We start from the raw sequence: 24,828 nt of genomic DNA, 5'->3' as shown, positions 1-24,828 counted from the left end.
CATGCAAGGCTTGAGAACAGCTTCCCCACGCAGCACAGCACAAGCAGCTGTAATGATTTACCTGCATCAGACCTTTGCCTTAACCTTGTTCTGAACCCTTTCATGTGAAACACTCCTCAGAAATAAATGGTCAGCGTTATTATGGTAGAAAATTTCAACCCAGATGGCTAATGTTTGCCAAAGTTCTGATGAACTACAGAAGAATCTGGGCTGGAAAGAGAAAGTGATAATAATCTTTATAGGGATTGTATTGAAATATGTTGAGAGAAAAGCTGCTTTAGCGAGCCTTCTGTCTATTCAGAATATAGAGATGCATTCTTGTGGTGCGAAACCACCCCTTCTGTCTTAAAATCTAACTTGAGTGAACTTTAGCTTAAAGAAATAAGCAACATGCTCAAAAAACAGGTCTGGTTACTTCTCACTAAATGAAAGAAAAATAAAAGCCTCACCAGTATTTTGTTTTGATTTTTTTAATGACTAAGTGTAACAAAACCAAGCAACCATGAACAAGATAATTGTACACATACATTCAACAACGTCAGATGTGTTAGTCTAGAACTAAATTGTGTGAATTGACCTCAATACTTGTTCCCTCCTTCCTCTTCCTCCCCCTCTCACATGAAAGATTCATATACAGTGCAGCTCTGAGCCACTGCTCAAAGTCAGTAGAAATTTTTTTGTTACCTTCAGTAGGAAATGTATTAGGCCAGGCACTGAAATAAGAGAGTTTTCTGGCCTCTGTTTTAACTTCCCATACCTCAGTGTTGCTTTCACTGATCGGAATTCCTTTCCTGACTATCAGATCAGTATTTTTTTTACTAGCAGGAATCCTCTGAGAATTCACATATTTTTCCTTTTGACATGACTGCTTATTTCAAAGCCTGTTACTTGATTCAGATCTAAGATTTACATGATCCGAGATATGCAAGTTAAATTTACAATCTAATTATTTAATTTGATTTGACAGTGCAAATACAAAACTGGCATTTAAGTGGACCAAGAAAAATTTTCTTACAGGACAAACCTGTTCAATCCTTACTATTTCAGACTTCTTGGTGAATCCTGTTTAAAAACACATTATCTGTTTTGTGTTAATAGATTGATCCCATGAAGGAAAACAAATTTTCATAATTCATTGTGTTGAAGACCTTGAGAGATTCTGCTGGATAAGTCTTGCAAGTGCTTCTTTACCTAGCAGGAAAACAACACACATCAAACAAATTTTAGTAAGACAATGAATTATCACTATCATATATTCAGATTTTGCTATCAGTATATGTGACAACAGCAAGAGCTGAAATAAGGAGATTTCAGGCATTTTCGAATTAGGTCTATGAAACAGTTATACATATACTGTACTAAACACAAAGTACAGATGTGCGTCAAACTCCCCCTCTAGAAATCATTCAAATTGCATGAAATTGCACTGGATAATCTACATACACTCTTCTACCGAATTAAACTTTCAACACATACATAGAATGGATTTCTACGGACCTTATATCCTAGTTCTTTCGTCTTTTCTTCCAGCATGGCATATTTCTCTTTGTTTCTGTTCAGATGATCCTTATCTCCAGTTCCCTCTATATGTTTCAGTTTCTCATGTGAAATCTCTAATTGTTTCTGGTAGTGTTGGTGTTTTTCAATTTTTGCTTCAAAGTGTTTCAGCTCCTCCTAAGACAAAAAATACACACAGCTTCACAGGACTTTTTTTCCAAGGCTTCCTCTCTCTTCTTGCCAAGATATTGCAAATGCTATTCTACTAAGTCAAGCACAGAAAGCTTTTTCATTTCCCTTCTTCTTAAGAACGTCTGGACAATACATTATCATCACCATCCAGACACTCGATTTTGAAGGTAGGTGCTGAAAATGACCCACTGCAGAACCCTCAAAAGGAGGCTGATGGCTGCGCGGTGCTAGGAGATGACAGCAGTGAGTAACCAATAAGAGTTTCTTCATAAGAATAGTGGACCAGGGGAGGGAGACAGACAATTTTTAAGAGAAGCCTCTTTTTAAAAATCAGGTCCCAAATTTGCTGTTTTCTGCTCAGACTTAAAGGTTTTCTGGGTTTGCAGTCTGCTATGATGAATCTGAAACAGGATGAATTAATTAAGAAACAAAAAGCCATCTCAGTTTGTCCCAACGACAGTGGCCAGACTAACTGTGGTGTTCCAGGACATATCAGAGAGGGGCCTCAGATATCCTGGTACACTACAAAGGGGACCAAGGAATGTGTAATGTCTCTACCCACTGAAGCATGCTCTTGTTTTGCTACTTCAAAGAAGTAAATTCAGTTTCTATGTGTCTTAGGATACCTCCTATGTGAAGAGGATATGAACAGTTCAAACTGTTATGCCACTTACGGTGGCAGTTCCATGCATTACATCAAGAAAAGCTCAGAGAAACCCTACAGTGAAATCCCCCCGTTTGACAGACCCCACTTAATTTTGGTCACTGGTGTGTTTCAGTCCAGGCAGCTGACAAAATTCCTCTCATGTCAAGACAATTAAAAAAGAACCAAAAATCATCCTAATAGATCTTCCACTTTTAAAGCAGAGGAGTTTTGTTTTCAATATTTCCGACAAGAAAACAGTTTCCTTTTGCTGTAGAACTTTCCAGTCTGTTTTACGTACTCCACTCACCTCAGCTTGGGGTTCTACTGCTCTGATAAATCATTTTAGTTGTTCCTCTCAAATCATGTACCAGCAGAGCAGCACTTGTGTCTTTCATTATGAAACCCTTACAAATATTGGTACTGTGGCCACCCAGGAGAAGACACAACTTCAGCTGAATGGAATCAGCACATGACTTCTTTAACTTTGCTTTCATGGATTTTTTTAAATAGACAGAGTTTCACTGTGATTCTTATTGTCTTAGGATGTCCCAGCATTCCCAGTAAGAAGACAGGTTTGGTCTGGTGGAGAGGGTTCGCATGAATGAAGATTTCTATGAAACCAGTAAAATTAATAAGCAAGTATGTATTCTTGCTTATGGATTTTTTTTGTTTTCACAGCACCAGATACGAAGGCCCAATTTACCTCTCATACAATTGCACGGTCCTGACCCAAAATGTCCCACTGAGGTCAGCAGAAGCTTCAACAGGCTGTCCTCTGACACCCTTAAAAGCAAGGCCACTGAAATCAGTGTAATTAAAATGTTTCCTTCATAAAAGAATCGGCCTCCACATGAGTTAAAAGAAAAAAGATGGATCTTTGATATCTAAAGAGAGACAGATTTCAATCCCTGACCCAGGCAGTTAAAACTCTCTCATTACCTTATCTGGAAAAACTCAAGGTGTCCCCAGCCACGTCTTGGAGGGTAAGACACCATCGTAAGTACATGCAACTCCATGAGCAAGCCCTGAAGAGTTACTTCTCCAGGCTATCCATCATCAAAATCTATTCTGATATACAGGCAGAGTCAGATGAAAACAACAAAAAATCTCAACATAATTTGAATTAAATAATAGTAATGATAAAAAACCCCACAAACCAGTAAGAACCGCACAGAAATTACTTTCAATACTGCTCCAACATGGCAGATTAGCAGTGCAAGAGGTGGGCAATTGTTGGGTATACGGAGTACACTGCTTCCCAATGAAGTAATTGCATTAAGGCATTAGGTAAGAGAGGGAAATTGGTGCATTGGAAACAAATGAGCAGGGCCTGATCTTTCAAAGATTTAAAATATGCAACACTTGCACATTTTCTGGGCTTTAAAATGTTGCTGTAACAACAGGATTCAGAATTTTCACTTTGCTGATTAGAACACAACCATGCATATGACTAGTTACATACATATTTATATATTCGAAATACTAAGAAAGAAGCATGACTCTTTTTTTATGGTGTCTGCAGAGCAATACAGAAGTGGCTGCACTCAGAGTATCGTCAAGTGTTACTTTAGGTAGGGAAATATCTTTCCATAAAAGATCAAACTGGAATTCTACTTACCCGAAAAGATTCCAGTTCTTTCTCAGTGAAATTGGCTGATTTGGCCATGTCCCACAAATCAATCACTCTTGGTTCTTCAAATTCTAAACAAACACATACCACTAAATGAAAATGTGGACATAATGTGTTTGATGCCCAGCTTCTAGGCAAGATGAGCATGCTTTCTCACATCCGTACACACAGATACATTAGGTACTGCATTATTAATGCCTATTTAGATGAAAAGGGAGAAAAGTATTTAACTTAAAACTATAGTACTGCTGTAGTGAGTATTTTTTTAAAAAGCAAAACCTCCACCAAGGAACTGAACAATGGTGTTGCTTGCCCTGCATGTTGTCTCATTTACCCACCCTCCTGGAGCAGAAGGTGTAATAGCCCTTCTCATGTGCATGTGGAAGACAGAACTCTCCTTGTCTCAGGTTGTCACCCTCCTTTCATTAGGCTTCTAATGTTGGCTTCTAAATAGACCAGGCTGGTTGTATCTCCTCAGCCCATTGTGGTCACACCATGTACTGTGATACTGTGACTACATCTTATTACTTGCCCATTGACATTTTAAAAAATGAAAATAATCTCCCAAAAGCATAAAAAAGCACTGTATCATACCACTGGTTGTGTCATATCCCTGGTGACTGACTTTACGCAAACGCTCAAACCCCTGATTAATGCTTCTTAGCTTGTCCTTGAGTTCTCTGTGTTTGTTGTGCAAGATTTCCTCTTTCACCAGGTTCTCTTCAGATGGGTTGATAACATTTTTGTGAATATCTGTTAGAGAAGAAAAGTGTTATTGATTGTGGGCCAAATCCTGACAGGTCAAAAGCTCCAGAAATCTCCCAAATCTGAGGTGAATAAAAGGTAATAAGTTCTTAGCATTTGAGCTGAGTGTAAATAAAGCATCAATACCACATTTTAAGAAGCAGTAATTCCTTTTGCAGGTCAGTATTAAGATCAGTGCCCCTCAATGCTCTAGAGGGTGATAGTACAAAAATGCCTTTTAATTCCTACTGGTGACCAGCCAAGATTTTAGTAAGGAAAAGTTCTTATTTTCTTAGGTTATCAATATTCCAAGGAAATGTGACAGGGATGGCTGATGAGTTCTGTGGCCTCTTCCCTGGACATTTCATGAACCAATAAAGATATCTGATGTTGAAATGACTTCAGGCAGCTCCTGACTTGGTCTCTACGATGCAAACATCAAACTGCCTATAAGCTTTAGAATACTTTGGCTCTAACAAAGTTTTATCTAGGATTAGTACAGAAGGCTGGATTCAGATCCTTGATGCTTTAATACACCTCAGGCTCAGTGCCTAAAATATTGAAGCATATCCTCTTGGGCTCCCAGCTGGTGAGATAAAACATGCATGTTCCACAGACTTTAAAAACACATTTTGCAGCAGCAGATCTACACTTGATGCCTAATACCCAGAAAACTACCAAGGACATCATTGCTAATCTGATGGTGTCTTCCCTAATCATAATAGGCAGAATCAGAAAACTGAAATGGCAACATTTTCATTAGCTGGCAAGATTTTTGGCAGTTACTGCAGAACTAAACCCAGCAAGTATCTGGAAATGTCAGCATCTGCAAGCAGTTCTGACAGAAATGTCAGACTTCAGGAATTTCAAAGAAACTTGGAAACAATGGAGGCAATGGGCAGAGAAAAGAGTTGTACTGATCTCAAAACATCAGAGAAATGTTCAGGCACCTTCTGTTCTGCTCACGGTCTCTAGCAGAATATTGTATTCGCGAATCTTTTCTTTGTGATGCTTAAATTCTCGCCAAAGCTTATCCAGCTCTTCATCGGAGAACTTCCCAGAGCTCTTGGCCTGAAAGAAACATAAGCTCATTATGCTTCCCAGGCCAAGTGCTTTTAAGTGCACTCAGCTGCCAAACCTTCTTTCCACTTCCCACCACATTTAGAACATCATCAAGTCCAGCTTTTCCTTAAGATCTTTTCTTTTAAGTTCCTTTATACTAGTATGAGGCCAGGATTTAGACATCGATAGATATGGTGGCTTTAATCATGTCAAAAGGAAGTTTGTTTCAGACTTACAAAGCTAGACTTGCTGTGGCCTACCCAGTGAAAAGCATCTGTTATTTCTATTCTGTGGGAAACAATTTGACAAAGAAATACAGGCCATGGAACTCCACATGCAACTGTAAAGTGACTGTTTGCATGAGGGATACAGCCTGATATTAACCTCAGCCTTTACTCAAGAACTCTTACTCTATGGGCAAGTGAGGATGTTATCAGTGCCATCCATTTGCTCTGCAGGGATTTGTTCCTCACTGGACTACTTTTGAGCAATTAGGGAAGCGCTGCTCAGACAGCTGGAGCACTGCCCACAAATCTGGTGACTTACTGCAATGCATGATCAAAAGTGAATGTTTTTGATACCTATTCAGCCCCAATCCTTTTTTTGCTTAGGGCATATTTCTATCTAATGCACTTTACTGTTCCTCAAAGCACATGACAGCGTGTCCTTTGCCAGAGTTCTATCTAGTCACAGCAACATTTTAAAACCAAGTAAATCTCCTTCTCTGCTTTACTACCACTGCACTAGACTGGTCTAAGAATTCTTTGCTTTTCATGAGTACTTGTTTTTAACACCCTGAATTATTTCATTTTTGAAGATTATGATTGTGCCAGTTTTAACTGCCCAAACAAATGCTACACTTCCTATTTTTTTATGCATTAATGCAAATCTTGGAAAGTTTCACTTGAATACCAGGCTGTGCAAGTGCTTATTTAACATCCCCCACTATACATTTTTAAACATTTTATGAAATGGTTCTATTTTTAAAAGCCCAGAAACAACACTAAGAAAACCAGGAAAAAAAAGCAAAAGTATTCTACCACACAGCCTAATAGTCACACACAGGAAAATCATGAGATCAGTGTAATGTGAGGAAAAACTGTCCTGGGTGGACTCACGATCTCACCCTCCACACAAATTGATGTGTGTGTTTTCTTTGGCAAAGCGAACCTGCCACACTTGGTGACCTGGATGCAGGTAGGGATGCCCTGAGGGCACAATGATGTGAGCTACAGAGCACAGCAGCTTGGCCAGTGCCTGTCCTGTTTCCCCCAAAATAAGGGTCTTATATTAATTTTTGCTCCAAAATTTATTACTTTTTTACATGTATAGCTGCCTGGACACTATTCAAATTGACTTTTTTAATGAACTGTAACTAGGTTTTATTTTTGGAGTAGGGCTTATATTTTGAGCATCCTCAAAAATCCTGAAAAATCATGCTAGGGCTTATTTTCAGGGAAGGTCTTATTTTCGGGGAAACAGGGTTAAAACACAGTAGTAAAGCCATTCAGTTCCATGTCTCTGGCCTCTCAGAAGACACTGACTGTAGTTCAGTGAAGAAACACCGATTTCCTACACTACAGTTCCTGGAAATCTCACCCACCTTGCTCCATAATTTTTCCAGTCTTGGATCATCTAGTGTATCACTTTCTGTACCATCTTTAATGTAGTTGGTATCAACTAGTTTAGAGTCTTTCTTTCCATCCATTCCATATTTAGCCATAATGACTGCAGGAAAATGGAAGATACAGAAACATTAGAATCACGGATATATGGAAGATGAGCGATTGCCTACATCCTTGACTTGCAGAGCTGGATTTTGCAGCTCACAGTGGATAGTCTAACAGTTTAAGACACAGAGATCCCAGGTTTAATGACCTCTTCTGAAAACATCGGGAGCAAAATAAGCTGTTAGTCTCCAGCCCTACTGACCTCTAAAGAACTTGTGTGCGCCCAGTGTCTTGAAAGATAACCTGCTAGTTAATGATTCAAACATAAACATGGGTGTCTAACCATGCATGTGTCTGATGCAAAGTCTAAACCTCTTCTGCAAAGATATATCTTACCATTTAAGTTGCGTCTAAGTTTGGCTTCTTTCTCTCCATCTTCATCCAGCCCTTCAGCCTTCATTTTTTTCCAGCTTATCTCATCCCTTTCTTGTATTTTTAGATCACTGTGCAACTCTGCCAGTTTCACAGGAGAGAGATGAAGCTAAAGAGAGAGAGAAAAGTTTGTATTCAGTTATGTTGAGTCACCTCTTTCTGCAATGTTACCTCAGAAGCCAGTAGACCACAGTATTTGTTTCTTTTATTTAATGCTGTGTATTCATCTGAATTTAAGGGCCTTAAGGCATGAGCCACTGCATACATACATCTCTTGCCTATGAACATGGCTACACCTTTAGCATACTAGTGTTAGAGAGAATTATCATGTAGCCTTTTCTCTCAGCTCTTCAACTACATGGACAATGGCAAAATTACATAAGGATAGAAAATTTCCATCTTTCTTGGGTGTTCGTTCAAGTAATACTTAAAAAGGTTTTTTTCCCTGCTTTTAACAGGACCACATTCTAAAAAAAATTCTACTTAAAAAATGTCCAGTACCAACAATGTAAAGAATTCAGTTTCACTGGTTCACAAAAGGCACTTATGACCAAACTTTTCAAATGACATGATACTGCCACCGTATATGCTTTCTTGTGGCCACCTTATAATCACAGTTACAGTGAGTCAGTAAAATTTGTCAGTATGGTTTTGCAGACTATCAGGATGGCCTTGCAGGTCAAGAGTCACTTATCAGCAATTTTTACTATGATCAAAGTGCAAAATTTTCTAAGATCAATCTCTTCTTAACATGGTTTATGTGTATGTTTATGTGTACTAAAAGCATAGAAAACCTAGAGGTATTCCTGTCCCATATAAGAGAACAAAAAGATAACGTAGCTAACAAGATGACAAAGAAATAAGGTTTAAATTAATGAGTGTTCAGCTTGAAATTTTGTGAAATACAGAGAAAACAGGAACAGAGACAATGATTAACATGCAGTTGACTAAGCAGCACTTTCATAGAATGAGCCTAAACTTTTAAACTTTGAGATTTTGGACACTCCAGTTATTCAGTTTAGAACTATGAAATGTAACAATGTAACAAATCATATTAATGCTTCAGAACTTCTTTTGTGTGTGTGTGCATGTTAATAACAAGCAAGTGAGACAAGGAAAAGCCCCAAGAACAGAGGCGATAAAAAAACACGTCAGCAGTGCAATTTCCAATACAATTCTGCCTGAGCGGTTGGATTCCTCCTACCTCAGACCACTAGGCAGCCAGCTCCTGTTTGATAAGAGCAAGTACTTAGAAGGAACAAATTTATTTATGACTTTTAGTATGCGCTAGAGTGAAAAAACCTTAATTGGGTACTTATTTGCTTTTCTGGAGCAGGATAAACTGGTCAGTGTCATTGCTGCAGTGGTATCAAGTAACAATGCTTTGCTCACAGTAATAGTGCTCTGATGCTTTAGGAGAAAGACTGACTGAAAAGTTTGCTACAAATTGTGAAGGAAATGACTGATTATCTCAGTAATTCTGTACCCTACTGTAAGCACTCAATTAGCATGGACTTAATATGTTGTCAAGCTGAGCAAATCCAGGAAAAAAGTTACCGGCAATAGCTTAGATATTAATTCAGCTATATATTAAACTCCTAAGTACTGCAAGAATAGCCCAATATAATATTTAAATGTATGATTTTATCATCAGAGATACTCTCTGTAGTTAGTGCAATCTCATAAACACATACGGGTTTGTGTTTTTTGAAAGTTCCATAGAAAAGTATCAGAACATCTAAACATAAAGTTTGGAGACATCATCAATCAAACATTTTAAATACTTAATGAAAAATACGGAATTACATTGTTCCTTAAGAGGAAAAAGAAAGATTCTATTCAAACTCCTCCCAATTCCAATAACATTTTTTTTTCTGATTCTCCTTATAATTAACTATGCAACTCAAGTAACTGTCCTTTTAAACATTATAAATTCTTCGAAATGTGCTGGAAGCCTCTCACCTGTACCATTTATATAACACAAAAGTGAATCCATAGGCTCATTTAAAGCAAATAGTTCAAGAACTTCAAGATCATCTCATGTCGGACCCTGAATGACACCATGTAAAAAATGTCAACAGGAGAGCCTCCACTTCACTTTACTAACATCAGTCATATATTGGAGTAACTAACTAGAAGCAGAGGCAAAAAGCTAAGTTTAATGATTAAATAATAAAGCACCAAATTCCTTACACTCATTCCTTATGCTGCCTGGACATAACATCCAAGATAGGTACCTGGTAATTCTGCGAACAAGCACTGGAAATCTGTGAGACATTACAACAATTGTTTGCTGTTTGTCTGGCTGCAATCATTACCTACAATATCATACTCAGACCCTTACTTCCATGAAGAAAGAGTTCTTTACTACAGATTTTTTAGGTATAATACATCCTAGATTCTGGAGCCCACTTTGGGATGGCCAGGAAACCCTGATCACAACCAATGCCAGAACTAGACGAACGGCAATACCCCCAGCCCAGTGAATTAGAGACTAACAGGCCGAACCACATACCTCATGAAACATATTTGTCATTTGTTCAAATAATTATAGAATTAAGGTCTGGCTAGGAAGAATTCTCATATTAAAATAACTTTTTAAAGTTTTCATATAAAATATATACCTATGAAAAGAAATGCTGGAGAAAGATCGAATCCTCCCTCCTTCAGGGAAAAGGAAAGGAATTCTGGCTTGCCAGCTCCTGGTTCACACTAAGAAACGTTTTGGGGCTCATCCAGCCATGTGTTGCACTGCTGAATTGCAATATCCATCTTTTATGTAAAAATAAAACAAGTTTATTTTTTTCAGTGCTATCTCCACCACTACCAAAATGAAGGATTGGCACACACAAATATTTTGAAGCAGGTCTAACACATGGGCTTAGTTTCCTCTTAGTCCAGATATTGCTCAGACATACTGAAACATCACTTTCTAAAACACAGGCTGGGTGTCAACTGTACTTGAAAGCGAAATTTAGATTGTGGCAAATTTAGTTCAAGAAGGTGTTGCCTCTTTAAAATCTTGCTCACACATACGGAAGTTACTAAAGCTTAGCTCTTTACACTGTCAGAATTAACTCCATTTTACATTTTAGCATCTTCAGCAGCAAGACTCAATGTAGATGATGTAAAGCATCTCAAAATTGAATTCCAAAAGATCCAGGTATTAATATTAAAAAATACTGTAATTGAAAAAAGAAACTGACAATACTACCATTGCAGTTGACTTCTAGGCTCCATGTTGTTTCTTCCTCAGCTGTCAGTTCACAGCTGGAGTTCATTACCACACACCGCCCTATCCCCCACCCTGTCCTTCTTCCATTAAGTGAAGGAGTATTTTTGACACCTTCTTCTGACATGTTAGGAACCTGGATATAACTACACAGCATTATGGCAAGGGTTCTATTTTTTGACTAAACGCAGGGATGTCCTGCCTCTAATTCAATCACTCAGGCTGGGTAATGCCTATACAGGATATGGGAAATCCAGGATTAATATTAAATATATTTATTTGGCTGAAAGAACTGAACCTTTACCAGACATGACTCTTAACTTCTACGCTCCACAATAATCAGGGCATAAATGCAGGTGCGCAATGCGCTCCTCCCCTCCTGTTGGAGCTGTTCTGCTTTGCTATAATTAAATATTTCCACTGTAATTAAATGTTTTTACTGTTTTTTTCACTTTAATTAGGTATTTTTTTAGCTCAAATTGAGAGAAAACTCAAGTATCACTGTCAAAATTAGGGCTCTTATCTGGGAATAGCAATACCCATTTGCTGGTTTCCCCTACACGTGACGACATCACTTGGTATAAGTAAAATAACACAGGTGACATGACCATCACAACGGAGGGTTTCTCACTCTCCTGTGAAGTGAGCACCTGTCCTTTGCAAAGCAGGAACTAAGGCCACTGCCTTCAGATGGATGAGAGCATCACACCCATCAACAAAAGGGCTAAAGCTTTCAACATGTGAGTGCAGGAGCCTATCTCAGATCCTCCATGGTACCACATGGACTTCAGTCTGTCTTCTGCTTCCCAGGCATGAGGATTAACTGCTGGGTTTAAACATGGGAAGATCAACACTCCCACTGACACAGGTAGATATGGCAGGAGAGGGGAAGGAGGTACCTCCAGAGAGAAGGCTTTACACAGCACCGCTGTTCCCAGCCACCTAGGGCAGCCTCAGGGAGCGGGGCTGTGAAGAGTGGCTGGAAAGCTGCCTGGAGGAAAAGGATCTGGGGGTGTTGATTGACAGCCATCTGAACATGAGCCAGCAGTATGCCCAGGTGGCCAGAAAGGCCAACAGCATCCTGGCTTGTATCAGGAATAGTGTGGCCAGCAGGACTAGAGAAGTGATTGTGTCACAGTTCTCAGCACTGGTGAGGGGCCACACCTTGAATCTTGTGTGCAGTTTTGGACCCCTCATCATAAGAAGGACATTGAAGTGCTGGAGAGAGTGCAGATGAAGGCAACAAAGCTGGTGAGGGGCCTGGAGCACAACTCTGATGAGGAGCAGCTGAGGGAACTGGGGCTGTTCAGCCTGGAGAGAAGGAGGCTGAGGGGAGACCTTATTGCTGTCTACAATTACCTGAAAGGAGGTCGTAGCATGGAGGGGGTTGTTCTCTTCTTCCAAGTAACAAGTGATAGGACAAGAGGAAATGGCCTCAAATTGCATCGGGGCGGTTTAGATGGGATATTAGGAAAAAATTCTTCAGAGAAACGGTTGTCAGACATTGGAACAGGCTGCCTAGGGCAGTGGTGGAGTCACCATCCCTGGAAGTGTTTAAAAGACATTTAGACGAGGTTCTGAAGGACATGGTTTAGTGCTAGAGTTAGGTTGTGGTTGGACTCGATGATCCTGAGGGTCTCCTCCAGCTGAAATGATTCTATGATTCTGCTCCCTGGCCTGAAAACAGCCACCGCAGCCCAAAAGTCCAACACCAAGCCGGGCCTGTGGAGGGAAGGCCGGGCCGGGCAGCCTCGGCTCCTCACTCACAAACCTCCCGCCCCGGCTGCCGGCCGCGCCGATTCTCCCGCCGCAGCCCATCTCCCCAGGCGGCTGACAGGGAACGAGGGTCCGAAACGGGCAAGCCCGGCCCTGAGTCCCCCTCAGAGCTCTGCCCGAGCGCCGCCATCGCCCCGCTCCTCCCGCGCCGCCTCACTCACCCGCTGCGCCTTCTCCCAGACCTGGTTCAGCTTCAGCACACGGAACTCCCCGGGCTCCGGACGCTTGACGCCGGCGGCCGCCAGCCCCTCGTTAGCCTCCCGAGAGTACTTGCCGGCCTGGACGCAAGCCGCAAGGAGGAGCGCGGCACCAAAAACCGCCAGGCTCTGCGCCGCCGCCATGTCGCCCTGGGAGGGGAACTACAAATCCCAGAATGCCGGGCGGGTTCCTGCCCGCAGAGCCTGGGCGGGCGGTGCTCAGGGCCGGACTCGGGACCCTCCCCGGAGAGGGAGGGGCGTGTTAGGAGCCGTTGGGAAATCGAGCTGAAAATCCAGTTTTAGGTCGAAAGTCTAGTGTCTGTTTTGTGGTCTGAGTGAGAAGAATTAGATTTGGGCTGTTTCTCTTCAAGTGGCTTCGTGTCATTTTCATAGAATCATAGAATCATTTCAGTTGGAAGAGGCCATCAACATCATTGAGTCCAACCATAACCTAATTCTAGGACTAAACCATGTTCCTAAGAACATCGTCTAAATGCCTTTTAAACCCCTCCAGGGATGGTGACTCCACCACTTCCCTGGACAGCCTGTTCCAGTGTCTGACAACCATTTCTCTGAAGAATTTTTTCCTCATATTCAATCTCAACCTTTCCTGGTGCGACTTGAGGCCATTTCCTCTTGTTCTGTCACTTGTTGCTTGAGAGAAGAGACCAACGTCCTCTTGAGTGTTTGCTTCACAAAATGAGGAAACACACTGAATGTGGAAGTTTTTGCAAGTGTTTTCTTTTGCAGACTGTAGTAGCTACCACAAACACTCCCAATCTGCACCCTGTGTGTCCCTCAGCGAGGTGTTGCAATCAGCTGTGTGAGGAAAAGGGGACAGGACTGGTCTAAATGCGGCCCATTTGATCCATCAAAGTGTTCAGATATTACTAATAGCAGTGTTCAAGGGTGTACAGAAAAAGAAAAGGCAGCTGAGGAAGCGTGGAAAGCAAGAATGGGGACCAGCTCCCCAGTACTCCCTGCGAGGGGAAGAAGGACTCTGTCCTTCTTGCAGGTGGTAGTGGAGGACACCTCAACCCAGGACAGCACATCGGGTTTGATTGTGTGGGGAGGAAGAGGATGGTGGCAAACATAGTAATAAGTAGGTCAGGTCTTTACCAAGGTATGAACTGTGAGAACAGCCCGGAGGTTGATGGTGTGTGCTGAGAGTGCAGCTCTTGGGCAGGAGTGCCTGTCCTGCATGGCACCAACCTCCTTTCACCATGCTTCCTCCTCAAGGGCGCAGCCAAGAAGTGCAGTTGGCCACGGGAATTTTTTTGAGGGGATTAAGTTAAGATGTATTAAGAAAAACAAAACCCCAAACCAATGTCATGCTGAGAAAATGCCTAATATGTAGCCCGGGCTTGGTATACATCCTCCACTAAAATTGAACACTGCTACAAAGGAAGTGCTGATGATGCAAACACATTCCATGTGCGTGTTTCTGAGGGGAAGGAAGTGAAGAAAGCTGTTCCATCTCTTGTCTTCTTGATGAACCCTGTTCTGCACACTGCAAAGCCTGTGTAGCATGAGGTCTTCAGCATAGCTGGGCATTTCTGTGTTCAGTTTGTTTAGCGAGGTAGCGGTGAGGTTCTTTTCCTGAGTGTAGCTGGTGGTGGAGGCAAAGTTCTGCTTCATAAATTCACCTCAGATCGCATGCGTGACATTGAGCAAATTAGAATGTAGCTCTGTAGTACTGTCAACACCAAGCCTTCATGCATTATAAACGAGTCCTATGAAAACAAATAGATTGTCTAAACTATAATGAGATTTCTGAAAACCATGCCCTGGGGAACATTTTTAGTGGACTGATATTTTTGCTTTGTAAGCAATATAAACCTCTTGTCTTTTCCACATTTTCCTAAGTCTGTGCAGAGACTCTTAGTCATATGAACCTAGAAGCTGTTGATGTAAGACTAAATTTCAGGAGTGGGCAAAAGTATTGCAGTATATGCTGCATTGAAGAGCAACTGAAGTGAACATTGAAGTATACATTGAAGCATGGAAGCATAGCAAAATGGTGCTAAGAAACCCATCAGCCTTATTCAAAACTTGCAGAGCTCTCCACATCCGTTTTAGGATTTAGAGCTTGTTTTAGTCCCATTATTACGTGTAAATGTGTTGTTGAGTCATTTTGGAACAGGTCTTGTCTGTCATTTGAAGTATTGTTTGAGTTTCCAGGTTCTCTGCAAATAAATGAGACCTTCATGCTGTATGAAATCTTACACATTTCCACTTTTTTCCTTGTATTGAGCATGGTTGTGCATAGCTTTATGCATTTGTTTGCTTCAGTTTTTGAGCTACACTGGGAAAAGTTTTTAGAAATAGTTAAGGGATACAGCACCATTAGTTTGCTTATGCTGGCTTGTTGGAGTTCACTCTTCAGTGCTTTTATATTAATACCTGTGTCAAGTGAGTATTCAGTACCACTGCTTGGTATTGTTCTATATGTCCTGCCCCATGTTGCAGGAGATGTACTGCCAGTAATGGTCACTGAAGGCCCCATCCTCCTTCTCCCAGGGAGCATCCCTGTGGGAACTGATGAGTGCTCACCCTGGGGCAAAGGGTTCCCCCCACCAGCACCCGGGGAGGCAGGAGCGGATCTGCTGGAGCATTGCGGAGTGGGAGGGAGGCAGTGGGGAGGGTGCCGACCTGTTGTGGATTTTGATGCTGAGGTGAAACGTCCACCCGGAAGGTCTGCGTGTCCAGGCAGTGGGCAGCACAAGTGACTCAGGGCACAGCGTGGCCCTGGGGCAGAGCTGGCATTGGTGGTGGGGGAGTCCTGCTCACTCCCCTGGGGCTGGGTGATGGGCCTGACAACAGGGATGAGGTCAGGGCTGGGGGCAGTGCTGCCTACCTAGATGCAGTGGCAGTGGAACCAGGCACTGGCGCAGATGGGATAGACCTGGGTGTCATAGCAGGGCCGCTCTGCCACCACCTCCTGGCAGATGGGGCAGGGGATCTGGCCCTGCTGCACTGCTCTCACCACTGCTTCCAGCAGAAGGACGTGTAGGACAGAGGCGACAGCTCAGCCTCAGCCTTACTCCACCCTGGTACTGGCTCTGGCCCTGCAGGGTGACTGCACTTGAACTCCTCAAAAAACTGGGAGATGCAGTATTGCTCACTGCCATGGAGGAAATGGAATTTTTGGGGGCATCGCTGGCCCCAGCAGGTGACCAAGGTACTGTGGAGCCTGCTGCTGCTGGTGTCAGCACCATGTGCCACCGGGGGGCTTGGTTAGCCCTTGCCCACAACAGCCTGGCTGGTGACACTGGACTGCTGAGAAGGCCACGTACCCTCTCAAAATTCCTCATTTCTGCAGAAATGGGCCTTTTTAGATAAATGGGGATCTGGTGAGTTACTTGCAGCCAGTTGCAAGAACATCCTTGGGGAGTTGTTGGCCTGTGCAGTACCAGACATGGGCATGGGGACCACGGTGGGGACACATTTACCTGCAGCCTCACCTTCCATGCCACCAGCTTCAGTTCCTGCTGGTTGTCTTGGAAGATTAGGCTGTAAGAACCCTCTTCATCGTCCCCTCACTGGCTGAACCCGCTGGTGTGGTACTGCAAAAGGGGAAAATATAGTGTGTGCTGGGGGCTGTCAGCAGCGCAGGGCTGGGGACTGGGGGGTGCCGAGACCTGGGAACTCACCCAACAGCAACCCTCAGGTGACATGCCAGTGTCACCCTGTGGGGACGTTAGGATCATGCTGGGAGCAGGAGCTGAGCCTGGGCTGGTGTAAGAGTCAGTCTGAAGATGGAACAGTATTTGCCTGAAACGTAGTCATCAGGCACTAGAACTGAGTCCCTGACAGAAAGAACAGATGGACAACAACTTGGAGAGAGACCTGAGGAGAAGAATTGTGTTGCACAGGTCTCTCCAGCCCGGGGACTACCGGTAACAATGGCTGCTGTGTGGATTTCACCTGCTGACTCAGCCAAACTAGCCCTCGCCTCCTAAAAGGGATTGTGTTATACGGGTCTCTCCGACCCGGGGACAATAGCTGCCATCCAGAAGATGGATTCTCGCCTGCTGCCTCAGTCACACCTGCCCCCCACCTTCTCTCTTAAACAACGGCCAATGAAGAAGAGCATGCCCAGAAGCTCGCCAAGGGTCCTGAGGTCACCCAATGGGCCAGAAAGAAGACCCCTGAATACGAGGCCCCGCAGGTGCAGATGGGTCCTGATACGCAGAGCGGGGAGTTTTCGGGCCTGCGTAGTTTAGCCTGGATTGCGAAACAAAGGCGGAGATTGGCCTCAAACAATGGAAGTGGGGGGCGGGTGAAGAAGCATAAAAGATGACACCCGAATGGACATCATTAAGATCTTCCCACCAGAGGATCCCGAATCACGACAGAGGACTGGCAGGAATCTATGGGTCCAGAGACCAGAGGGATGCCTTTGGGACTCGTCTGGTGGTAACCGAATCCTCATTTCCACCTCTTTCTTTTTCTTTCCCTTTTTCCTACTCTCTCGCTATCGCATGCCACTTCATGCGCAAAATAATAAAGTAACACTGTTTGATTGAATTATAACCCCTTGGCATTTTGGTTGCCTTAATTTTGCTCTTTGAGATCAAGGTAAACGAACCATCATGAGTCCATCACCCAATGGACCATGACAGCTGGGGAGGGCAGAGCATTGTGGCAGCTGCCTTGGGGCCAAGGCTGCCCTGTCCTGGAGGAAGCAGTGAAACCATGGTGTGGAGAGGGCAAGGGGAACCCTGTGGTTCCTTCTCTTGTGTCAGGGCTCCAGAAGGGGCTTCAAAGACACTCAGAAACACTCAAAGGGTTTGATAATCCAAATTCTTTATTTAGGAATTAAAACTCCACATTAACAGGCATGCTGATATCTCTTAAATAATTTTTGTATTTTCACTTTTGTAACAAACAATTAGAATAAACCTTCCTGTTGAAGGATGCTGCTCAAGCACTCTGTTTTGTGTCTGATGCTGGAGGCTGAGCCTACCACTTCTGGAAGTCGTGCTGAAGTGCCTGCACCCAGGATGCCTCGGGGTTTGCACATATGTGCCTCCCCCTTTTTGTGACCATGCTGCCAGGAAAAAAACAGTGTTGGGTCAGTTGTCTGGGGCAGCACAATGTTTGCTCTGGTTCCCACTGGCAGTGCCCTGGGTGTCCCTGGCTGTGCCCCCTTCCCCATCCTGGCCACCCTTGGACGTGCTTGGGGCTCTGCCCTGGCCATTGCACCCCAAACCCTGGTAGTGGTGGGTACTCACATCACTCCCGGCTTGTGGCAGCTTCTATGGGTTTTTTCAATGGAGACAATGAGACTGCGTGGGATGGGACGGCTCACGTAGTTGAAGCAACAGGTCATGAAGAAGTTGTCTGTGGAGGCAGAGGGACAGCCCCAGTGAGACCCCATGCCATGGCAGAGACTCTGTGTAGAACTCCCAGAGAATTTGCCATCACCTGTCCTGTGTCCCCTGGGGACACCCCCTGGAAACCTCCATCCCCAAGGTTGAGTCCCAGAACTGACCACCCACTCCCAGCCGTCCCCATGGACACGAGGGTCATGTTCAATGGGGATAGGGCTCTCTCCCAGGAAGGGACAACGAACCATTGAGTTGGACCTCGGCCGGGGAGCAGATGACCAAGAGGAGCAAAGAGACCAGAGCAGCTGCAGGGACCTTCATGGTGCTGTAGAGGATGAAGGAACCATGAGTGGGGCTGGAACTGGAGTGGCTGCAGGGCTTTCCTCTGCACGATGCTCGGTCCCTGCTGCCGCTGCCTTCCTCTTTTCCCCTGGTTGCTGTATGGTTGCAGGGTTTCAAGGAAAGAAAATGCACGCATCATTCTGAGAAAGTTATGTTGGCATTTCTCAGTTCCGCTGAGCTGGAGAAGGCAAGGAAACCACAGAAGGGGAACCACCAGATTCAAGAGACAACGAGTCTGATGAGGAGGGGCTGAGGGAACTGGGGCTGTTTAGCCTGAAGGAGGGTGAGGGGAGACCTTATAGCTGTCTACAGCTACCTGAAAGGAGGCTGTAGCATGGAGGGGGTTGGTCTCTTCTCCCAGGTAACAAGTGATAGGACAAGAGGAAATGGCCTCAAGTTGCACCAGGGGAGGTTTAGATTGGATATTAGGAAAAAAAATTCTTCACTGAAAGAGCTGTCAGGCATTGAAACAGGCTGCCCAGGTAAGTGGTGGAGTCACCATCCATGAAGGTATTTAAAAGATGCGCTGCTTAGTGTTTCTTTAATGTTGGACTTGGTCATGTTGGATTAATGGTCGGACTTGGTGATCTTAAGGGTCTTTTCCAACTTAAATGATTCAATGATTCTATTCTATGATCTTCATGGTGCTGCGTGGGCCAAGGGAACCACGAGTGGGGCTGGAGCTGGGGTGGCTCATGAGAGGTGACACCCATCTTGCCACTGATGCAATGATTCCACCAGCCAAGAACCAGGCTGTGGCATGAAACTTCATGACCAGAGCCCTGAGGAAAAACAGGGCAAGGCCAGAAAAAAGGAAAAAAAGGAAAAAAAGGAAAAAAAGAGGAAACAGCAAGTTTTACAGCTACATTATCTGTTGTGGTTTTTGTTGTTTTCTTTTTATTTTTTTTCCTGTGTTTGTACGTTGCTTTTGAGATCATGCTGCCTTTTAGTTAAGATAGAAGCTGCTCTTTGACTGATGTTTTATCTTTATTGAGGTGATATAATAAATAGATCCTTTGTGCATATCTAAATTGGACAAGTGTGTCTGAAATATAAAAGCAACAATAATTGGCTCTTGGCTATAATATGTGTAGCTATAAACCTATTCAGAAAGATGCACTAAAAAACTCAATGAAAATTTTGAGAACGGCAAATGATTATGAATCCTAGTTTTTTTAAATTAAGATTAGTTATTGATCATCTGATATATCTGTGTTTTTCCTCATTTATAAGAAGATTAATCTAGATCCCAACACTTTTTACTAAATTAACCACATCATAGCAGATATCTTGGACAAGTGCTCAGTCAAAGACTAACTTTTCCCTCCTTATCCATTTGGAAGAGAAACAATAGTCTTTCTAAGAATGAAGCAACGAGCAAGAAAAATAAATTCAAGTGTTGTCTAGTTCACAAGTTCACCCAGTTACAGTTTCTGTACAGTTGTTCTCATCTATGAATGATGATTCATAGATGATTCATTTCTACTTCATGATTCATTTCTACTTAGTTTTTTTTTTTTTCTTTTGGTTTAGCACCCTGTCTTATATCTATAAAAACCTCCCAACATTGTGATTATTATATATAACAGAATAGAAAGATAAGACTGTATAAATGGCTCTCCAAATAGTCAAGGTTTGTCTGTAGCTTCGAGATATCACAGTACCTTTGTGTACCAAGGTAGGTTCTGGTATGTTGCCTATTTCTGACAGTGGGTAAATAATACCATTTTGGTGGTAACCACTCTCGATATCACTGTCATGGTGCATTCAGTCATGGACTCGTGATGGTTTGTTTACCTTGATCTCGAAGCACAAAATTAAGGCAACCAAAATACCAAGGGATTATAATTCAATCAAACAGTGTTACTTTATTATTTTGCCCATAAAGCAGCATGCGATAGAGAGAATAGAGAAGAAGGGAAAGAAAAATAAAAGGGGAAAGGAGGATTTAGTTACCACCAAATGACTCTCAAAGGTGTCCCTCTGGTCTCCGGTCCCGTGGAGTCCTGCCGGCCCTCTGTCGTGATTCGGGATCCTTTGGTGGGGAGATCTTAATGATGTCCAGTTGGGAATTGGCTTTTATGCTTCTTCACCCTCCCTCACTCCCATGGGTTGAGACCAATCTCCGCCTTTGTTTCACAACCCAGGCTTAACTGCGCAGGCTCGAAAAGTCCTCACTTCGCTTGCCAGAATGCGTCTGTGCCTGCATGGCCTTGCGTTCAGGGGTCTCTTTCTGGTCCATTGGGTGACCTCAAGACCCTTGGCGAGCTTCTGGGCATGCTTTTCTTCGTTGGCCTTTGTAACAGGGAGGAGGTAGGGGGCAAGTTTGGCTGAAGCAGCAGGTGAAAATCCATCTTCTGGACAGCAGCTATTGTCCCCAGGCTGGAGAGACCCATATAACACAATTCCTTTTAGGAGGTGGGGGCAAGTTTGGCTGAGTCAGCAGGTGAAATCCACACAGCAGCCATTGTTACCGGTAGCCCCTGGGTCGGAGAGACCTGTGCAACACATTTCTCCTCCTCAGGCCTCTCTCCAAGTCATTGTCCAATTCTTTCTATCAGGGCTTCTGTTCCCTGATGGCGATGTTCAGGCAAATACTGTCCTTCGGACCAACTCTTACAATCACCCTCCTGAGCATCTTGACTTTTTACCTTTGTTTTATGTGTAAATAATTGAGATCTGCCAAGATTGATCTAATATGACTGAAGATTCTGCATCCAGGGGTTAAAATCAGCTGTCTTGTTTAGTAAGAGAGCATATAGGCTCCCTAAATGCCACTATTTGGTCACAAAGAAGTGTAAGAAATGTGATAGGAAGGCGAAACTGTCTTTCCCATTTCAATGGTAGTGGCAAACCAAACTCCCTGTGGTACATACCACAGCAGTTAGCTGCAGCCTGATCTTGTGAAGAGAGCCACAAATGTACTGGAACACTATGTATAATCTTACTGGCTCTCCTTATGTCTGCAGCATTTTATTTATATTTTGGATTAGTTATTAACAGTTTAAAATCTTTTTAGCCCTATAAAGATGCAGGTCCATGCTGGTAAAACACTCTTGGGTTGTCAGGAATTGCAAGTAGAGGAACCTTCCAAATCAAGATAACTTTGGAGATGCCTGATTGTCTCTGCTCAGTTGGTGACACAAAACATTCTCTGTGTCTGGTGTCTGCCTCTCTTAGTATGTTTTCATAAAGTTCAAGGATCCTATTTTTTCTTTTACTTTATTTTAATAACAGAAGAGGAAGCATTGTTCTAGATCTCATACATTCGTTTTCACAGAGATGTATACTTCCTTATACTCTAACCCACTTTAAATTAAAGAGCATTTGTTCAGGTGTTCTTTAGGTTTTCTAGGACAGAACAGCCAGCGATATGTATCTGGACTAACAGAGCTGAAATCTCTCATCAAAGACACAACCCTGTTTGTGAAGGGATTAAGCCTGTTCCTTCACCATGTGCTGTTCTGTGAATCTCAGACCAAGGTCAGAATCAGCTTTTAGACATCAGTTTTGACTACTTCAGCAGGGCTAACAGGAGCTGGATTCCTCTGATGTTCCCTTAAGGAGTCTGCAGTAGCTCACTGTGATGGAAAGTCACAGTTGTCCTAAAAGCACTTTATGTGCTCATTCCTCAGATGGCCTGGAGGCTTGCAGCTGTACCTGCAACATCATTGTAAACCTTCCTTCTCACTGTGAGCTCCATTTTCAGCTCAGAGAAGATGTCCTCATCACAGCAACTGCCTCCGTGATTCTCTGCATGGGTGACTCTCAGTTCCCAGTCCAAGCAAACCCAGACAATGGGTCCTTTTCCAGCCTCTGAAGTTGTAGGCTGCCTTGTTCCAAGTCTGAATCACAGGAACACAACTCTGCTCTAGTGTGGAGGAAACCTTTTTTTTTCTTGCTTTCTTCTCCTGAAATAGCTTCTTTATTTTCCTTGGATTTAATTCTGTGCATCCAAGCAGAAAGTTAAACAGTGTCAAACTGAAGAAAATTAATCACGTAACATGCAGAAAAGATAAACTGGGGACATGTTTGTAATTACATTAGCTTCCTACCTATGTCCTTGACGTGAATTACTGGAACACCGGAGAGAACTAACCATCTTGGAATTTATTTTTAAATATGTATTGTCATAATGTGGGTCCTTTCTTCTTTGCACTTAATTTTAATGAAAGAAAAAAGCAAGTGTTGGCATAATATTATTGCAAATCATCTCCCTGGAATAGTTAATTCTTATAAGTGGTAGCAGCTTTCTGTTGCCATTATCTTACTGAAATTACTTCCTTAGCTAAACTGTTTAGGGCTGATGCTAAAGATAAGTGTATGAAAACCAGCTTATGCATTCTGCCCTTCTAGAAATGAACTTTGTGACTGATTAGAGTGATTAAAGTGTGACTGATTAAAGATGAAAAAAGACTTGCTTTGGGAAGAAACAAGCTACTCACTGGCATTCTCGGCTCTCAGTTTTGGTGCTCCTGATGACGGCTCTAGATGATTTCTGCCTGCTGTGGTGAATCCAGCTCTCCTTTTCATTCAGTTCCCAATACATGCTTTTATAGGCTCTTTCATTCTTCCTAAGTGTGGAGAGGATAATAAGGATTTTGTAGAGGGAATATTGACTTGTTTCATTGGGACAGTTTAGGTACTGAATAAGCTCAAGATTTGAAATGAGAGGTGGTTTCTCGAACACTCAGACTCACAGAAACTGTCTTTGTTTTATAATCCTGGTACCAGCATGGACTTTACTGTTGTGAGACTACTTGCACTTTTAATATTAAATATATATTTTTTTGGGTTTTTTTGGTAGAATTTTGGCTGTAAATTATTAGAATAAAATAAAAAATGAATGTAAAATAAACAAACTAATTGCTAACAGGTGTCTCGCCTGCCAGTGATATGCAGCTCCTCTCTGATATGAAGCACAACAGTACAACTCATGGTTGTATTTAGCTCAATAAAAAACACAAGAGCAATTTAATGAAACAGAACATGAAATAACAAAAAGGATTCTGAAAAAATTCCAAGTGCCATTTCCTTCAATGCCATATATTTAAGTCCTGTATTTTTTTCCTATAAAATTATCACAAATAATTAATTATAATTCTCTTCCTCCTGAGTGCTCCCTTCTGGTATTCAGCAGTGCAGTACTGGAACAAACCTGACAGATGTGCTCCTTTATGACAGTTTTCTGTCAGGGTAACTGTGTCCTTTTTTTGTCAGGAATTTAGTTAAAGACTCATTAAAAGTATTGTTGCAGTTTAACTTGATCCCTGTTTTTCCCACAAAAATGTAGTACAGCAATCCTGATGGCTTCTAGACTGCCGATTGTCACTGTGGGATGTGACGATAGGAGGTCTTCACCACTGAGCAAGTGTCCATGTGTTCATGTTCGGCCGTGCTACCACCTTGAATAATTTCTGCTTCTTGCTTCTCTGCCTCTCTTGCTTTTTCTTCCTCTCCCCATCTAACCTTGGCCATGTCATTCCTTTTTTACATACCTTCTTGAGCTTCCTTCATTTTTTCCTTTAGTGTTCACATCACGACTTTCTAAGTACATCTACATCATACATCCTCGCTTCCCTTTATTTTCTTCCCATGCGTCCTCCATTGAGTATGTAGCTTTCAAACTTTACCAAGCAATACCTATACCTTTCAAAACTTATTTAACTGCCCACACTCTTTTCCTAGATGCACGAGAAGGGTTGTTTGTCACAGTCCTGCATTATTCAGATGTGCCTCAGTATCTTTTTATATCTGTTGAGACATACAGAAAACATGTTATTTTCTGGTGTATTTGTTGTCAGAACTCTTGAAGAGGAGCAGCAATATTTTTCAAATTACTGTTGTGTGGGGGATTCAGTTTTTGGTGAGCAACCTTCAAGGATGTTTTGGTGTTCCAGAGTGTTACAAGCTCTGGCATGGACACTCAAGAGTATAAAAGGAGAAGTTTTCATTCTAATTATTGTTTTTGAAGATTCAGCTCTTTGGGCGGAAGGAGCTGTAGAAAACTGAGCCAAATAAACAGATGGGATCTTCTAACCCAGCTGAAAGAGCTGCTCTTCCTGTGGAAGGTTC

At 42.7% G+C, this 24,828-nt stretch overlaps 2 protein-coding genes and 1 long non-coding RNA gene across 3 annotated transcripts in view; 1 reads left to right on the top strand and 2 right to left on the bottom strand.

The window, feature by feature from the left end:
- Nucleotides 1-24,828, top strand: part of DOK7 (docking protein 7) — a 117,172-nt gene that overhangs the window by 73,736 nt on the left and 18,608 nt on the right. The gene's annotated exons all lie outside the window — the stretch shown is intronic.
- On the bottom strand, nucleotides 447-13,252 carry LRPAP1 (LDL receptor related protein associated protein 1). The gene is made up of 8 exons (XM_082052166.1): nucleotides 13,043-13,252; nucleotides 7,838-7,982; nucleotides 7,375-7,499; nucleotides 5,660-5,780; nucleotides 4,560-4,718; nucleotides 3,954-4,036; nucleotides 1,498-1,674; nucleotides 447-1,191 (listed from the first exon to the last, which is right to left on the bottom strand). Exons 1-8 carry the CDS (start codon nucleotides 13,220-13,222, stop codon nucleotides 1,126-1,128), a joined length of 1,056 nt encoding a protein of 351 aa, XP_081908292.1. The 5' UTR covers nucleotides 13,223-13,252; the 3' UTR covers nucleotides 447-1,125.
- Nucleotides 18,111-20,842, bottom strand: LOC309438836. The gene is made up of 3 exons (XR_014183879.1): nucleotides 20,710-20,842; nucleotides 18,316-18,424; nucleotides 18,111-18,131 (listed from the first exon to the last, which is right to left on the bottom strand). It is a non-coding gene; the product is annotated as an uncharacterized lncRNA (long non-coding RNA).

This window comes from Streptopelia decaocto (assembly GCF_964273445.1).
Source record: "Streptopelia decaocto genome assembly, chromosome: 4".
NCBI lineage: Eukaryota > Metazoa > Chordata > Aves > Columbiformes > Columbidae > Streptopelia > Streptopelia decaocto.
The sequence above is the reverse complement of the archived record's forward strand: the minus strand, read 5'-3'. Positions and strand labels throughout refer to the sequence as shown.

Excerpts from the sequence above, each read along its gene's own strand:
- LRPAP1 (XM_082052166.1), bottom strand. The coding sequence starts at position 13,222 with ATGGCGGCGGCGCAGAGCCTGGCGGTTTTTGGTGCCGCGCTCCTCCTT. Across the intron at positions 5,781-7,374 it reads TGGAAAAATTATGGAGCAAG|GCCAAGAGCTCTGGGAAGTT; the intron begins GTGGGTGAGATT and ends TGTTTCTTTCAG. Across the intron at positions 4,037-4,559 it reads GGGATATGACACAACCAGTG|AATTTGAAGAACCAAGAGTG; the intron begins GTATGATACAGT and ends GTGTTTGTTTAG.